The 12,993-nt window shown below is 48.2% G+C and overlaps 1 protein-coding gene across 2 annotated transcripts in view; it reads left to right on the forward strand.

Moving 5' to 3' along the window:
• Window positions 1-8,369, forward strand: part of dock1 (dedicator of cytokinesis 1) — a 215,155-nt gene extending 206,786 nt beyond the window's left edge. For both annotated transcript variants that reach the window (XM_062525877.1, XM_062525878.1), the window contains exons 48-52: window positions 1,314-1,459; window positions 2,704-2,908; window positions 4,662-4,836; window positions 5,792-5,943; window positions 7,416-8,369. In XM_062525877.1, the coding sequence (XP_062381861.1) occupies window positions 1,314-1,459; window positions 2,704-2,908; window positions 4,662-4,836; window positions 5,792-5,943; window positions 7,416-7,511 (774 nt within the window). In that variant the 3' untranslated portion in view covers window positions 7,512-8,369. The remainder of the gene's footprint in view (window positions 1-1,313; window positions 1,460-2,703; window positions 2,909-4,661; window positions 4,837-5,791; window positions 5,944-7,415) is intronic.
• Window positions 8,370-12,993: the final 4,624 nt, after the last annotated feature.

Consider the following 12,993-nt stretch of genomic DNA (forward strand, 5'->3'; position numbering starts at 1 on the left):
GTGTCTGTCTGTCTGTCTGAACTTTATGACTTGGATAAGTTTAAGGGAAGAAAATGTAATGAAACTAATGGCCTAATCCCCAAGTTTACTTACACCAATCAGGTGTGTCAATCTCCCAGGCTAGAGCTGTAATCCTCTATGGGCTCTAGCTGCTACTACACTATGCCCAAACAGTCATTATTTCACAGAAATGGGCAAAGATCAGAAAGTTAAGTTACTCAAAAAATACTCAAAAATGCCGTGAAGGCAAAATCTGAAAACATGCGCTTTCTTGACCAGATCGGTGTGTCCACGGCATCTCAAGTGACCTTCCCTGGCTGGACGCTAGTATTAAGTCCATATATTAAGTGCACTTGGGCTTTGTGTACTCAGCGGTGTTGTGCACACAAATAGCAAAGCGCAGCCAGGCGACCTTGTTTTCACTCCATCCTTACAAAGTGGCCAGAGCTTATTTATCGCCCCCCCAATGCCTCCCTCTGCTGCTGCCTGTACCCAATCTTTCACCGGTCGCCGACACACCCGCGCTGCCCGCCGCACACGGCTCTTTATTGTGGCCCGCGCTGTGGGCTCTCCACCTGGGCGCGGCGGTGGCAGGCAGTGCTTATTGATCGCAGGCGGGGGCAGGGGGTGTTTCCCTTAGGTGGACTGGACCTGCTGCCCTCTGTGCTGCAGCTGCAGCTGCAGCGCTGGTGGAGAGGGATGGGCAGGGATGGGTGTGTGTGTGTGTGTGTGTTGTGTGTGTGTGTGTGTGTGTGTGTGTGTGTGTGTGTGTGTGTGTGTGTGTGTGTGTGTGTGTGTGTGTGTGTGTGTGTGTGTGTGTGTGTGTGTGTGTGTGTGTGTGTGTGTGTGTGTGTGTGTGTGTGTGTGTGTGTGTGTGTGTGTGTGTGCGTGCTAGCAGCTCTAGCATGATGGATCCCCTCACAGAAGACGGCTCAAGGACACAGGCAGCAGGACTAGGGCACGTCTCTCAACACCTCATTTAGCCAAGGAGACTCATGGGGGGGGTGGGGGGGGCTGCAGGAGAGAGGGCTGTGGGCGCTATTCAGCTGAGGAGCTGTCTCGCACTCGTAAGGGACTGGGAAGGGTTGTTTTTGGAACGGAAGTTTGTTTTAAACTCTCTGTGCTTTTAGAAGTATATTTTTGGGTAAATATTGTTGCTGCTCAATAAAATATGTATGTCTGTATCTCTCTCTCTCTTTCTCAACCTGTGTGTCTCTGTGTGTGTGTCTGTGTGTGTCTGTATATGTCTGTGTACGTGTGTGTGTGTGTGTGTGTGTGTGTGTGTGTGTGTGTGTGTGTGTGTGTGTGAACAGCCGGGGGTGGACGAGCGTCGTGGCGGTCAGAGGCCCCGCTCTATGGTGCGCTCCTTCACCATGCCCTCCTCCCAGCGGCCACTGTCTGTCGCCTCGGTCACCTCCATCTCCTCCGACAACTCCCCCTCCAGGCCCGGCTCTGATGGGTGAGTAACCACGGCAACGACCCATCCATCACCGGTGCTAGCAGGGCGCCCGCTCTCGCTCTCCCCCCTCCCTCCCTCGCTCGCTCGCTCGCTCGCTTCCAGCATGCTTTCACACGACTGATATGGAAATTGTCACCTGTGAGGTCCTCGACACCTGTGCATCTCAGTGATCCGCTAATCACGCCGAGGGTCCCACTCCTAGCGCTTCAGTCGTTTAGACGCTTTATTCCTCCACCGACTGGCACAGTCGGCCTCTGCTATTGTGAAACAGCACGGCGCGGCACAGCCAGACAGCAGGACACTCCTTTCAAAAGGGAGAAAAGCCTCCTTTGATCAAGTAATTGAGCGCATTTGGAGATATCAAAACAGCGTTTTTATCCAGACACCACATTGAAAAGATGCCAAGAATCAAATGGTCAGTCAAATAAAAAAATAAAAAATGCAAGCAAGAGAGAACACCCTGACTACATCAAGGAAATTCTTGAAGGTCTTGTTGGGTGCAATCAATATCCTGCCAATTACTATGCCTCTGGAAGGGAATTGATGCTATTGGCTGCAATGAGAGGCCCAATCAGAGGTCCCCAACTACTGTGAAAGATTCATTAGTGACTTTTGCCCGGAAAAAAAACACACACACACACCAGCCCTCAGCGATGCGCTCATAAAGACTGTCTGTTAGCAAAGGGCAGCGTGGCGCCCGGGCTGCTATTTGACTATTTAATCCATCTCATTAAGGGGAGCGGCATTTGCCCCGACACAGTGGCTGGATCATAGCCACACATGAAAGGCCTAATGAGCAAGATGGAGAGCCCCCACAAAAGGCACCGAGCTACCGAGTACCACACTCTCTCCGCGCGGCTCCCCTTGCTTTTGGAGGTCACCTTCAGAGGGGGATTGATGTTTTTGGGGGTCGAGTCGCAGCGTGTTTTAAGTCACGAGGGTTGTCAAGTACGAAGGCGAATGAAAGGGACGGGGTCTCTGGGGGAGCCACGCAGGGAGCGTAAAAGAGACCAGGAGTCTCATTAGCTCTCAGTGGAATGAGGAGAAGCCTCATCAGTCACAGTTAACATGCAGCCTGCTAGCATAGCGACGGCTGCAGCTACGCAAGCGCTAGCAGATGTCAGTAGACATGCGTTACATACATCATGCAGGCGACAGGCTTTAATCTGTTGACACACGGCTCTGTGGTGATTCAGTGTCCATATACTCATGCGCTATACTACATCTCTGACGGCCCGTCACAGGTTTACCTTGGAGCCTCTGCTGCCAAAGAAAGTGCACTGCAAGTCCCAGGACAAGCTGGACCGCGAGGAGCCGGAGAGGGAGCGCAAGGACAAGGACAAGAAGAAGGAGAAGAGGAACAGCAAGCACCAGGAGATCTTCGACAAGGAGCTCAAGGCCACCGACATCCCCATGCAGCCGTCTGAGACCGTCATACTCTCAGAGATGGTGAGAGGCACACCCACACACACACAGACACACACACACACACACATGCACACACTCTCTCTCTCTCGTTCGCTCTCTCTTACACACACCATGTCAAACTTTTGCCTCACACATTCATCAAAATGCAAATGCAGAGCCAGTCACAAGTGTATTCTTCTCATGCATATTCATGTGTAAAATGATAAATTCTCTGCATACTCTCACATACAGTATGTTAATTGAATGGCTAGATCTAGCCACATATAGAAGCCGTTCCTCTCTCTGGATACTGGTCCTTGAATAATAAGGCAAGCTGTGCAGCTTAAGCCAGAACCTTGTGGTGGCCAGCTGTGGTCAGAAGGGCCCTTTGGAGAGTATAGTGGACGCCTCTTATGTGACGGTCATAAGCAAGTGTCCCTGGACGAACGTGTCCTGGTCTGGCTTTTGCCGGCCTCTACAGTATGTCACGACCGATGAAGGTGCTGCCCGGCGCTGGCCGGTCCTTTTTCCGAGCGCTCCAGAAGTGGCACCGCTGGACCGGGTGGATTTTATGCCAGCCACTATTTCAGCGCCACTGTGTCAGCTCCCGTCTCCGCTCCCCCCGCCAAATTGACCAGGGCTGAAAATCAATTGTGCTTTCATTGAGAGCGCGCGGAGGGAACGGAGCGGCCCTATCTCTGGCTTTTGCTCGGCTTTTATGTATTTTCAAAAAGCGGCCTAATATTTGTGGAGAGATCATCGCCCACGTGTTTGCGGAGGATGAACAAGCCTATTGAGATGGGAAAGCAATTTCCCCCTGTAGTGGCCCTCCAGTGCTGTGTTGTGATGTGGCTCATGGGGAATGTATTAGTGATCAGAAATAGCCCATTTGGATGATGACTCTTGCCACAACTGCTGGGTCATGTTCCTTGAGTGAGTGCCGATCACGGTTGTTCCTTCACTTAGTTCTGCTAATGAAGCCATTCCGAAAAGCTCTTTCCCATTCAAAAGGAGGGAGTAAATAGGTTTTTAACACCATGAAATGCTGTCTTGTAGTGATATGCACTTCACACATTCAAATTTCTGAATCACAGATTTTGAGCTGGAATTATAGTCGCAATAATAGCTGCATGATCACTGTAATGGTGAGCCTGTAGCTGTCATTATCATCAAAACAGCGTTCTCCTCTCCGAGAGTGCTGCCATTGTTTTGGAGCTTTTGGCTTGATCTTTGGCCATGTTTTTTAAGCTCACTTTTGAAAAGAATCACACCCACATTTTCACTTTTTAAAAAAAAATCTCTCCTCGCAAGAATGAGAAAATAAATCTGGAACAGCTCGCAGCAGCGCCAACATTCCCTTGACGACGACGCCTTTGATACGCAGTTTGTGGCCAGATATGAACTAGTGTGGGCAGCTGGTTAGTTAGCCAGTGTAGTAGTCATCAGGCTGTGCAACTCTGTGGGGGGGAGGGGGAGCTGCAAACTAGAATGTCACTTTCATTTCATTTCATTTCATTTCATTTCATTTCATTTTTTTTTTTTATCATTTTGAACTATCTGAAATGCCATCTCCTCCTAAAGATGAGTTTTAAAGTGTGCCCCCACTTAGAATTCTCTGTCTAAAGCACATTATCCAAGTTTGGCATTTTGATTATAATGCTTCCAATCAGCAACACACTCACATATACACATGCCCCCCCACTCCCTGCTTCTGTCCCTGTGTCACATGCACACTAACCCTCCCCCTCTCTTCCTCTTCATCTTGTCTCTCTCTCTCTCTCTGTTCTGCTCTCAGATCAGTCCACTGAGGCCCCAGAGGCCCAAGAGCCAGGTGATCAACCTGTTGGGCCCCGACCGTCGCCTCTCGGTGTCCCCCGGCCCCCCGACCCCCTCAGGCACGGCGGCGGCAGGTGCCCCTCCTCCCATCACCCCCCGGGCCAAGCTCTCCTTCAGCCTCCTGTCGGGCTCCAGTGAGTACCACCCCCCCCCCCATCAGCGCCGCTCGTTGACCGCATCGACGGAGCCATCGATTAGCTCAGCCGTGACCTCGCCGTAACGCGCCGCGCCCGGTACGAGAATGGGCCAACGTTTTCTAAGACACCCGCCGCATGACAAGTTAATGAGCTGTCTTTGAAGAGGAGAAGCGCAGATGGCAACGTATTGCTTCCACCTCGGAGTGGTCATTCCAGCCCATTTGCGAACAGCGGCGGCGCGCTAATGAAAATGGCTGTCAGTGTTGTTCCTGGACAAGGTGCAAAATGACAGATCCTACGGCACGACACTCTGACCTGAATCTGTCCAGCCGCGCTCGTCATATATTGAATTAAACATTAAACATTACACATTCCCCATCTGACATCCCCCAGACCTGCTCTCTGTCTGCTCCAAGCAGCCCTGGTTAGCATAATCAGCCTCAGACTCCTAACCACGCTTGAGCGCCAGCTCTATTTGATGTGCGTTGGCTGGAAGAAATCCTCCTTGTAGTTCACTTTGTTCCCAGCGCTCAGTCAGTGAAACAGTAGAAACCTTCTCTCACTCTATTTGTTGATTTATCCCTCCATCTTTGCATCATTTCATGACAGACAGCCTCTTATTTCATCAACCCACGACCTCCCTGTCGTAGACTTACACCCCCCCCCCCCCCCCCCACCCCTTGAAGGTTGTAGCCGTTACACTGCGGTGTCATCAGCTCCAGCGTCTCCTGAGTTAGCCTGCGGTCCAAACAGGCTACAGAGAGGATCAGACAACACCCAGACTGTTCCCACGGTGACGTGCACTCACAGCGCGGCCCGTTTGAAGTCGGGGTGGGGTGGGGGGGGGGTTATATCTGCTTCTTGACGGAGGAGACATTACATCAGGACTGACAAACAGGATTTGAGGTGATTGCGATTTCTAACCCCCTGTCTTTGTGCCGTTGATTGACAGATCTGGAGCTGAACGGGACAGGATGCGCGGAGAAAGGGGAAGTCCCGCCCCCGCTGCCGATGAAGGGCAGCATGGCCGACTACGGGAACCTGATGGACAACCCAGAGCTGGCCAGCCCCACCACCCCTCCCCCTCCCCCACCACATCTGAGGGTAGGGACCCATCTCCCCCTATTGCCATCGCATGGAAGAGTTTATGTGTGTGTTTGCGTGACACAACAAAAAAATCTGTGATTTTATGAGTATGCTTGTAAATGAGTACGTGTGGTGGTTTGTGTGTCCATATGCATGCAGATGGGTTTGTGTGAGATTGTGTGTGTGCTGGGGTGTGGGGGAATGTGTATGCATTATGTAAGTGCGTGTGTGTGTGTGTGTGTGTGTGCGTGCGTGTATGTGTGTGTGTGTTTATGAGAGTTTGTATCCCACACTGCTCTCAGTGTGAGTGTAGGTCAAACATGGCTCCCCAGGCCGTTATTGATGTGCGCTTTACAGCGCGCGCTCAGCGCCGCGGCCTGATGGATGACACGATTACTCCACCTCCCCATCCATCCACCCGCCGCCCCCCTCGCCTGCGCCTGTCCTCATAGGGGCTCTCTCCTCCATCTCCCCATCACTCCTGCGCTCCTCTCCTCTCTGCTCCTCTACTCACCTGTCCTCCGCCACCTCCATCCCCCATCCCCTATTCTCCCTCTCTCTCTCTCTCCCCCTTCTCTCTCTCTCTCTCTCTCTCTCTCTCTCTCTCTCCCCCTCTCTCTCTCTCTCTCCAGTCCCTCCTCTGTGATCGGCCCTTCACTAATCTTGTTTATCCACTAGTGCGTGTCACGGACAGCTAGTAAAATGGAGTCCTGCGCAGATAACTGGCACAGCGAGGTGACAGTGATTTACTGGGAGCAGATGCTCTCACAATAGACTGACAGCAGCACCCTCTCACCAGGACTGTGCGCGTACACACACACACACACACACACACACAGAGAGAGAGCCTAGATGGTGTGTGTATTAGTGTTTGTTGCGGGCTGCCTGAGCCATTGATCATGTGTTAATCAGTGACATTGAGCCTGGTGTGTCATCAGAAGTTGCGAGGGGAGGAGGCGCAGTCTCTCCTCCCCTGGGGCGCGGGGGAACAGCGGGGGGGATGAGAGCAAGTTGAAGGTGAACACCTCCACCTCCACCCCCACCCCCGCCGCATTATCAAACTTAGACGCTGCACCACAGCAAAGTTCTCCGATAAGAAGAGAATGGCAGCGACGGAGACAGACTCCCGACACGCCGCGCGGCGCCTTCCGGAAAAGCTCCCCACTCCTACCTGTCCTTGATAGTCATCATTAAAGCGCCGAGGTATCAGCTTACAAACCTGAGCCATGGAGGGGGATTATAGCGAATCGAGGAGTGCCAGTGTCTGGCAGCATACGGTAAACGCATCAGGGAGAGATGGAGCGGCTGTGTTTGAGAATCCCAGTGGAGCCCATCTGTTTGGAGTGTGTGCATTAAAGTGGTTAGCATCTGGGGTGGGTACATTAGTTGTCGGTTATTGATTTTTTTCCTCTTCTTCTTCTTCTTCTTCTTCTTCTTCTTCTACTACTTCCTCCTCTTCTTCCTCCTCTTCTCTCCCTTTGTGTTCTCAGCATCTGCCGCCCCCCCTGCCGAGCAAGACTCCCCCTCCCCCACCACCGAAGACGACAAGGAAGCAGGCCTCCATCGATTCTGGAATCGTACAATAAGAGGCAACGTTAACCTGCCAGGAGGAACAAAGCGATTAGAACTGATCTGAACTGAACAAACATTGAAACTCCTCCCCCTCCCACCCCCAAAGACTGAATTGAAATTGTGTATTAGTGTTTTAAATGTAGAACCCCTCCCCCCACCTTCCCCCAGTTTTGGCAAAGCTGAATACCTCATGAAGGTGTGCATCTGCGATCGCTGCTCTCCTCTAGGAGTGAGTGCGCTCCACTAGGGAAGCTGTGCAAATGATGAATCAAGCCCTGGAGTGAGCGGTCAGCAGTGGACAGCCCTCCTCCTGTACTTCTCCAGGTCACCTCCACAACAGTGTTTTATGAAATGCCTTTTTCTCCTTTTTTTGATGAGTACATTCTGACCAAGCAACCAACGGCCAACCAAGGACCACTTTCAGGAAACTGAGGTTTGATTGCTTTATTCTGCAGCGTTTTTATAAGGGTAGTTTTCTCCATATAGCCACACTGTTCTCAGTGTATCACACTGTACAGAGTTGTTTTTGTATATATAAATATATATATATGATTTTATTTTTTATTGTTCTTTTCTTTCTTTGAAAAGTGAATTCATGATGACTTTTATTAACATGACATTAACTGGCATTTTACTCCAAAAAAAGGGCTTGTAGGTTTTCCAATGACAGGGACTGTAAAGGAGCGTATGTAAATGACCTTGTGATGGATTCTTTTTTTTTCCTTTTTGAGAGAGTGTAAACAACTAACTCTCCACCATACTATCATTGTATAGAATTTTGTCATACATTGCTGTAACCATAGATTCCAGTAACATCAAAAATGTTCCAAAATTCACTACTGACTTTGAAATAAACTCTCTAAATGTATGTATTTTTAAATTGGTGGTGTGATTCCATGTCTCTGCGAGTTGTCAGAGTCGAGTAAATGAATGTAAATGCAGCTCTTACATCTGGGCTACTCAGCCACACTGTACCTTAGCTGACTGCCAGGTCTGCAGATGTTGCTCAGGGGTGGAGGCAGATGAAACATGGCTGTGTGCAGTGCTCCTCTGACTGCGCTCCTCTCCCCCATCTCATCTCATAGGAGTTAGTCAGGCCCTTCAGCAAGTGGCAGGAGAGCCAGAGATGAGGCTCATCTGAATCAGCCGGCCTCTGATAGTAAGGCTTCAACACACACAGCAGCTGAAATGAGAAAACAAGCAAGCAAGCATAGATACGTCTGTTGTTATGTTGAAAATATCCTCTACCATTCTGGTCTGTTACACTGGACTTAAATGTACCACTCTCACCACAACATGCAGACAGCATTTTTGTGTGTGTGTGTGTGTGTGTGTGTGTGTGTGTGTGTGTGTGTGTGTGTGTGTGTTTTGCAATTGTATGAATGTGTATATGTGTGCAAGAGTGTATTTGTTAGCCCATGTGTCTGTATTCGTCATTCTCACAGGGTTGTCTCTTAGCAGGCAGAGGATAGCTGGACCTCATTAAATTCCTTGGCAGAGTAAGAGGAGTCAGGGGACAGTGGACTCCACAAAAGCACAGATATTAATGGGAGAGAAATGAGCAATTACCGCGTGGCCCCCAGTGGGATGGAAGAGTCCGGAAAAAAACGGTGGCACTGAGCACAGCACAAAGACCTGGATGGGATCGTTCATTCCCATAGTGTGAGGGAATTATAGCACAAATTTAGCTCTGAGAAGGTCTTTTTGAAATGCTAAAAGAAAGGAGGAAATGGATACGTTCCGGCTCTGTTCTCCGTTATGAGCCTATCTCAGCCCAGCCAGATCTGGGGCATTTCTTTGCCTCTCTGATAGGAAGGTGTAGGATTCTAGCACAATCAGTGTTGCCTGTGGCTAGTGGATCTGTGAAATATGACACTGATTGAATCAAGGCAGTACTCAGTCAGCAATGTTCCCATCAGAAATTGTATGTGATAGATAGATAGATAGAAAGGGATAGTCCAGAAATGAACATTTCATTTACCACAAAGCGTTGATTATCTGCGTCTCATGTGAATATGAACCGTACGAAAGCAATATGAAACATACCCATAGCTCCATATGCTAAATTCCTGTAATGGTTGTACTCAGACACCTATAGCTATTGTTTGCCCATTAACCATGAAATTCTGAGAATATCTACAAAATGCAATTTAGTATTTACTAGCACTAAGTGCTAGAGGTGACAGTAACTCTCAGCCTGTTTACTGTTGCTACTTTGATGCGATTTCTGTGCCTTTTTTGACATGACTCTTTTGAAGGCAGTTGAAAATAAGAGGGCTAAGCTATTTGAAAAAGCACTGCTTTCTCAAGGTTTTCCTCCAGGTTGGTAAAGCTGTGAGGTGCACCATGTGTGCCAGGTTGAATATTTAAGAAGTTTGTGTATTTTCTTTAAGTTAATTAAACTGTGCAATATTAAAGCACTGTTATCAGTGTGGTGGCAGCATCAAATGTAATTCTCCATTTTAATGAACTCCATTCTGCTTGCTATCTTGGAGTCTCAGTAGAATACACAACAATGAAAGCGAGCTCTGAAATGACTGCAGTTCATGATCACAACACCCGTGTCCTATCTAGGACACTTTGGTTGAAGCTGGTTGAATCCAGTTCCGCTGGGCGTGACGCCCCATCTTCAAAGTGAGTAAAGCTGATGAGAAGTCCAAAGGTGACGAGGGATCAGGTGATGTCGTGCTGTTCAGGTGGCACTCAGTGAACGAGGTGTGTGTTGATGTCTTCTCTCACTCTTTCATCTTGACACTGCTGATGTCTGCTTTGCTGTTACAGATGCAGTCGGCCAGACACCTTTCTCATTTCTCCAACCAAGCCCCACTGTATTTGATTGTCCTTTCAGCTGGTTACAGCACATTGTCTTTGCTAATATTCAGATATGTAGTTATGTGTGGGCAACATGAGGTTTTGTCCACCCAGCGGTCCTCTCCTTGCTCCTCTTCAGCATGTGCTGAGCTGCAGGGCCACTAGACTCTGTCCTTCTCCCCTCACTCCAGGGATCGCCATTAACGTGTTCTTAGACTTGGGCTGTTGCTATGCAATTTCTGGATTGTTTTTTTCTCTCATTTTTTTCTGTACCTGCTCTCCTTAACACCCCCCCCCCCCCCCCCGCATCATCTCGTCTCTCTCCCCTCCCTTTCCCTTTCCTTCTCTTGTCTTTACTATGAGACAGTGCCACTTCATCTGTCCATTGCAGGCACTATTTTAAGGTTGACTATTTCTAACAAATTGTATTTGTATTGTTTAGTAACAATATTAAGTATTAATAATTAATATGTGATTGTTTGAATGTTATAAAAAATAATATTTGTTGTGACAAATCCCTTTTGTCTTCTGCAGCTTTGTTATCAATTAGACCTGCATTCTAGGCCTCTAAATGATTAAAATCCTTTAAATGCGCTCATTCCAGCAGGTAACAGAACACAATATGCTACCATTTCACTCCATGCTAAGTAATTCATCAGATCCATTGTTTGCTGACACTAAGTCATTTCCAGCTTATTTACAGTTGAAGAGGATCAACTAACAGCCCTCTTTATTCCCTGTGTTGCGCAGGCCTCCTCACTACACTACGTGCCTGCCATGTTGACACAAGCTTGTTTGTCTTCCGATACTAATGGCAGAGAGTCCAGCAAGAGCTAATGGAGTTTGGGAGCTCGGCGGCTCGCCTTTGGCTATGGGTAAATACTGCCAGCCCAGTAAATCTAGCCTTTATTGGGGCCTTCCTCCAAAAGAGGATTTTGCAATGGCAAAGGTTGACTGGAATATAGTCTGCAGGCCACAGCGGAGATGGGAGGCGGGCGGCAGCATCTGCTTTTTGCCATCTTGATTTGTTTTGTCTCCGCCGTGGCAGCGCGATGTCTTTTGTTGCCCAATAGACGGATGTTAACATCCCAACGCAGACGTGGCGCCAGCCCCCGGCGACCATCATGACTGATTGGCGAGGAGACGAGGAGCCCCTTTGCAATGGAGCGCAGGAGAAATGGCCAGACACCATGGGAGAATGACTTCTCGGGCATGGTAGGCCATTTTATTTTCACATCATCATATATTTCTTGGTTTTTGTGTGTGTGTGTGTGTGTGTGTGTGCGCGTGTGTATGTGTGTGTGTGTGTGTGTGTGTGTGTAGGCCACTGCCTGGGAGCTGTTCTCCTTGCAGTATATGGCCATTTCTTTGATGATGACACATTTGGCTCACATCTGCTTTTTTCACAAACAGCACATGACTAATGATGCTCTCTGCTGCACTGTAAAGGCAGAATAGATTCACACACGCACCCTCTCCTGCCATATCCCTGTTATGAACATGCGTGTAGAGTGGATGACGCACGGATTTCTCTAATGTGCCTGTAGCTTTGCCACAGTTATTAATCACACGGCATAATTCAATTGAAAAAGACATTCTGCCCCATGTGATGGAGCGTGTACGTGTACGGAGTGTAATGGCTGTATATCAAGCACACAAAATGGGAAGTCTGATGAGGGACCCCAAAAAAGCCGTTGTGTTGACATTGAGGTACAAAACGGCGCCCCTCCCATGGGTCTGCCCGTAACACTGCTGGAGATCCTCAGCAGATTCTCATTGCTGATGCTCACTCAGTTCTGAGAATCAAACTGCGATTGTGACTGTAATGTTACACTGATATATTCAGCCAGCCCTGGTCAGGAGCGAAATTGATTCCAGCTCTGGCAATGATTGCACTCATCACTCCCCCAGCAATTTCAAACTGCCAATTATTTAAGAATACTTTAGGCGAGATAAATTGAAAGCACGGGGAAAAGAGAAAAGGCCTTTTTTTTGCCTGGAGCCATCATCATGTTGTGGGCCATGTCTAGACTTCAATCAGATCAGTTTGATTTGGTGTCATATATATTTATACTGCTTTTACAAAACAATGAAATAACGGTCACCAGGTCTCATTCATGACTCATAATAGGATGCATAAGAATACATTCCGTACAAATGAGTAAATTACAAATATTTATCTTCTATAAAAGTGTGGAAGCTAGCCCAATTGACCATGCCCACAGAATTTGAGGTCTGGAAATTCGCTCTGTATTGGACTTGTTCCATTGAGAAGCTTATATGGCCATATGAAAGCTATACATACCAATTGTCTGGATGGCTTTATACAATGATGGACAGATTAACAATGGTGCCTATATAGGCATTCATGTCACCTCTGCCTGCTTAATTTGATTTAGTTTACAACAAAAAGACAAGCTAGATATTTAGATTTAGCTACTGTATATAGTCTGTTGGAAAATATATTGACTAAATAATAAAAATTATTTTAAAAAAAATGAAAACAAGCAGGATTCACGTTTCTCTGCTCTGATTGGTTGGGTTTGTCCAATTGGGTGCAGAGGCATTTTCCCTCTGTATCTGTTGAAACACGTTACATAATGACATCCTATTGATACAGTGCTAGACTCAAACTCTGAATAGAATGGCTATGTCAGGTTAGTTCACTCTTGGAACAATTACTAT

This window comes from Sardina pilchardus, chromosome 22, assembly GCF_963854185.1.
Source record: "Sardina pilchardus chromosome 22, fSarPil1.1, whole genome shotgun sequence".
Lineage (NCBI taxonomy): Eukaryota > Metazoa > Chordata > Actinopteri > Clupeiformes > Clupeidae > Sardina > Sardina pilchardus.